The sequence below is a fragment of the Culex quinquefasciatus genome, chromosome 2 (genome assembly GCF_015732765.1).
Source record: "Culex quinquefasciatus strain JHB chromosome 2, VPISU_Cqui_1.0_pri_paternal, whole genome shotgun sequence".
NCBI classification, from domain to species: Eukaryota; Metazoa; Arthropoda; class Insecta; order Diptera; family Culicidae; genus Culex; species Culex quinquefasciatus.
In genome coordinates, this window is record NC_051862.1 from 162,528,368 (window position 1) to 162,533,356 (window position 4,989).

General features: G+C 37.7%; 1 protein-coding gene across 1 annotated transcript; it reads left to right on the top strand.

Moving 5' to 3' along the window:
• The first annotated feature begins 1,225 nt into the window (after positions 1 to 1,225).
• Positions 1,226 to 2,791, top strand: LOC119766380. Its single transcript, XM_038250886.1, has 3 exons — positions 1,226 to 1,884; positions 1,939 to 2,592; positions 2,656 to 2,791. The coding sequence occupies exons 1-3, from the start codon at positions 1,226 to 1,228 to the stop codon at positions 2,789 to 2,791; spliced, it is 1,449 nt and encodes a 482-aa protein (XP_038106814.1).
• The last annotated feature ends 2,198 nt before the right edge of the window (positions 2,792 to 4,989 follow it).

The following is a 4,989-nucleotide window of genomic DNA, read 5'->3' on the forward strand; positions in this document are numbered from 1 at the left end:
TTGTTTTTTGTTTTTGTTTTTGTTTTTTGTTTTTTGTTTTTTGTTTTTGTTTTTTGTTTTTTGTTTTTTGTTTTTTGTTTTTTGTTTTTTGTTTTTTGTTTTTTGTTTTTTGTTTTTTGTTTTTTGTTTTTTGTTTTTTGTTTTTTTTTGTTTTTTTGTGTTTTGTTTTTGTTTTTGTTTTTGTTTTTGTTTTTTGTTTTTGTTTTTGTTTTTGTTTTTGTTTTTGTTTTTGTTTTTTGTTTTTGTTTTTTGTTTTTGTTTTTTGTTTTTGTTTTTGTTTTTTGTTTTTTGTTTTTTGTTTTTTGTTTTTTTTTGTTTTTTTCTTTTTTGTTTTTTTTTTGTTTTTCTTTTTTCAACACAATTTTTCCATCTAAATTCTAAACTACCACCATCTTTCAGTATTCAGTAAAAGACAATGCCAGAAGGAAAAATATGAGCTCGTATTTTATTCCGAGATTTTCACGATTCATTAAACATTCACATTTCGTTGCCAGTACTGCCGATTCTCACTCTACAGAAAAAGCTCTTTCGTTCTTGCCTCGTGCGATGTACATTTTGTTTCACTCAACCGTTTTATTTGTCTTTATCGATACACGAGTCAAGAATTTTGCCTTCTTGCCAGTGGCTTATGTTAGTGGGTTCGAGAGGAAGGGGGGGGCAAAAAGCAGGAAAACGATTTTTCTCGATGGAAGCAATTTAATTCGACAGTGATGACGTGTGGAAAACGTCTTTATTATGTTTGATGACTTGATGGATTTCGGTGTTCGCTGATGGAAAGACAGTGCGAAGCTGGTTTTGGAACTAGAACGGAGCAGATATTTTGCATAATCTTGCATTTACGGAAATTGCTCCAGGTTGGTTTGCTGATTGAATATCGTGTGAGAAAACTTAAAAATTTAAAATGAACGGAAGCAATGTGTATGACAACGTTTGTCAGTATTATAAAATTAAGACAATTAAAATCGATGACAAATCAATTTTTTTTCCCAAAAAATCAGCCAATATGCAATTTATCGATTCTCATTTGTTGTACTATTGGCCAATCAAATAAATAAAAACATTGAAATAATGTAAAATATGTTTTTAAATTTCTTGTTCTTGAATTTATGTTTTCAGCAGATATATGATACATTAAAAATATGCATTTTCTTGTTTTTTTATTCAAAAAAAAAAACTAAGTAAACTGAACATAAATCTCATCTTACTTCACTCTTAAATTCAAAACATGTCCTCCAAATCCCCCAAACCGGCCAAGCTATGCAAGCGTTCGTACTTTCTTCGCAGCGAAACCGTCCCCAGGCAGACCCAGATGCGTCAGGAGCTGGGCCCAAACCTGGCCGACGTCATCCTGGAGCAAATGAGTCCCGCGTGCAAGGCATGGATGGGCGTTGATCGATCGCTGCAGGGCCCTTCTTCCGGGTTCTGCGTCGACACCGACCAACTCCGGGCGAACATCCACGAGCACATTCTGGACGTGGGCAGAAAGGCCGAGGAACGGGTCGAGCGGAGAAGACGCCGTCAGCTGGCCAAACGGCAAGACCGGACGGAGGAGTTTGAACTGCTCAAGTTCGAGTGCCGCCAGAAGATCGAGATTGCTCGGGACGAGGAGCGGAAGCGGATGCAGGAGCTGCTGCGAGAAGCGGAGTGGGAGCTGGCCGAGAAGTTCCGAGCTATGAAGGTTGAGCTTGGTGAGGACTATCTGCGGGGTAGGAGGGAGATGGCTCAGTTTATGTGTAGGAACATGAGAAAACAAGCGTTCGAGTTGATTGGAGGAATTTCTCGACAGTACCGGATTGAGCTGGAACGTGAAGTGACAAAACGGGTTGACGAAGAGGTCGAAAAGATGGCGGAACAGATCGACGAGGTTGTTCAGCGAGCCGTTGAGTAAGTTTGAGGAAATAGACATGATTCAAAATGTAATCAACTCCAAATTCATAGACATCAACAGCAAATCGATACGGAAGCTATGCGAAGGATGTGCTACCGCTACGAAGAACTCATGAAGAACCAGAATCATCGAGCGGCTTGCCGACAACTTACTGAGCTGTCCCAGCAAATTTGCGCTCGCTGGGCAGAACTCACCAAGAAACCGGACAGCGCGGAGATCTGCTGCCAAACTTCGTTCATCATCCCAAATCCTTCAGAGGGGATCGAATCGGAGTCCGTCGTTCAGAGCAAAGGTTTCGAAGAACCCAGCGAGCCCATCGAAAAGGAGGACATTTTCGTCATTGAATCGTGCTTTATGAAGCCGGGACCGAGTCCAGTTTACAGCTTTGCGGACAGTATCGTCCAGGAAGAGGTTGCACCTTCCTCTTCCACCTTGGAGGCATTCGCCCTGGAAGATCAAATTTACGCCCAGCCCAAGTACTATCGTAAAATACACGATCAACTGTTTCCAACGCCAGAACCCAGCTGGGAACCACCCAAAATTGACGAGATTTCAGAAATTCGAATTGAAGAGCCATCACTTGCCGCAATCGATTCAGATTTTGCACGGGAAGTGGTCAAGGGAATTTTGTCCGATGTTGACCTATCGGAGGAAGAAATATCGTACGATTCATCGGATGTGGAGGAAGTTCCTCGGATTGAGTGGTGAGCACAATATTAAGTAATTATATGATTCACTACTAAAAATAGAAATCATCTCAATTCCAGGCTCCCGTTAGAACAATCCGAAACTGATACACCCAATTTGTTTGACGTACAGAAAACGGAATCAGCTATTGACATTCTAGTGAATGGAATCGTGCTCAAGTATATAAGAGCCACTGATAAAGATTTACAAAATTAATAAAAATAAAAAAATGATATTTAATCAATTGAAATGAAAAAAAAAACTATGAAGGAAAAGTCCAGCTAAAACCTGAATCTAAATTTCAAGCCTGATTTTCTAAATTTTCTAAACAAAAAGTATTTCAGAGAAACCTCTTTTTACGCGATGTTCTATGTTTTTTTTCTAATTTATTTATTTTTCTGTAACGACTAAACATTTTTGAATTTTTTTAGAAGCAATTTGTACGTACGATAGCTTGAAAGTTTATTTTGATCTTTGTTGTGATTTGGATTTAAAATGCATCAAAATTTTCAATGCGACGCAAATTAGGTAAATACTTAAGTCTCTTTAAGCTATATTTTTAAATTTCTAGTTTACTGATCTGCAAACAGAATTTTTTGACTTTTTTCTTATTAGCCAAATGAATGTTAATAAATGCTTAATATATTTTATTTATCGATTTCTAAATATTCAACTGTTCATCTCTTACCATAACAAAATCTGAATTTCCGGACCAAAAATGTTTTTTTTTTTTTCAATTTCGGGAATTCCTGGGACAAAATATAAAAATCCCCGGGTTTTGGAAAAATCCCTTGAATTTTGTCCCCGGAATTTCCGGGATGGACGAACTAAAAATAGTTATGGAACTGCATTCGAATGAGCGAATCCAAATTTACTGACGGATAGCTGCCATAAGCTTGAAACCACGTGTTCGGAAATAGAGGAGAAAAGCAACTCGCGACAAAATATTGAGGCTAGGAATTTTGACAGGTATGATTATCATAAAGTATTCGCTCCTTTTCTCTCCCACAGAAAACCTGGGAACGAGGTAGCTGTCAAACTAGGCCAAAATGTTAAAGTAACTCACAAAATGAACTTTGAGTGATTTGAGTTCATTTCTGACGTCACGATTTTCTCCTCTATAGAGGGGAAAATCGTGACGTCATAAATGAACTCAAATCACTCAAAGTTCATTTTTGAGTGACTTTAACATTTTGGCCTAGTTTGACAGCTACCTCGTTCCCAGGTTTTCTGTGGGAGAGAAAAGAAGGCGAATACTTTATGAAATTCATACCTGTCAAAATTCCTAGCCTCAAAATTTTGTCGCGAGTTGCTTTTCTCCTCTATAGAGGAGAAAACCGTGACGTCAGAAATGAACTCAAATCACTCAAAGTTCATTTTGTGAGTGACTTTAACATTTTGGCCTAGTTTGACAGCTACCTCGTTCCCAGGTTTAATGTGGAAGAGAAAAGGAGCGAATACTTTATGATAATCATACCTGTCAAAATTCCTAGCCTCAATATTTTGTCGCGAGTTGCTTTTCTCCTCTATTGTCGAACAATAGTGTTGAAACGTCAACATCAATTTGACAACTGGTTATGGCGGTTGAGTGCATTTTAATTCGAATACGTTCGAACTAGCAAGCATTCGAATTAGCGAACATTCGAATAAACGAATCTACTCTGTATGTGACATTATGTTCTCAGATTCCACTTTGAGGTAAACACAACGCAGTAGGGCTGGCCGCTTTAATTTTGTAGTAATTCTTCGGGTGTACTTGGATTTACTGCCTCAAAATTTTGTCGCGAGTTGCTTTTCTTCTCTATTGTTGATGTCGACAAGAAAATTGCTTGGGGCGTATTGTAATCTTACCTTAAGACTTTTTGCGTTTGTGCTAGATAAGATTAAAATTTAAACTTTAGTAATTTTGTTTGCCCCTGAATTTTTAATTTTTTGTAAATCTGTGTAAATAATAGAAAAAAGAGAGTATTTACATAGGGGAAATAAACCCTTTCTTCGTCAGATGGAGATTTTGATGCTCGATTAAAGCCCCATAAACACTACTTAGAAGGTCCAATAAACCAAATTTCCAGTTTTTGCTTTTTGAGTGTTTTTAAAACCGCCTTGAGTTAGTGGTATTAAAAAACACCCAAAAATCAAAAACTGAAAATTTGGTTTATTGGACCTTTTCAAAAAAAAACTCCAGAAATGCACTTTTGATCATAATTTCTATTTTGCAAGACCATTTCTCATCATTTTGTTGGCACACACATCTATACGCAAGATGAGAACAAAGGGTGCCACCAACACCACCAGCAGAGCATGTTGGAGTGAGCCAGTGATGCCAGGAAACTTTCTCTATAAACGCTACTTTTCGTGAGTGCTCGCTTAAAATTTTATAACAATTGACAGCACTAAGCAGACACGAAAGAGCG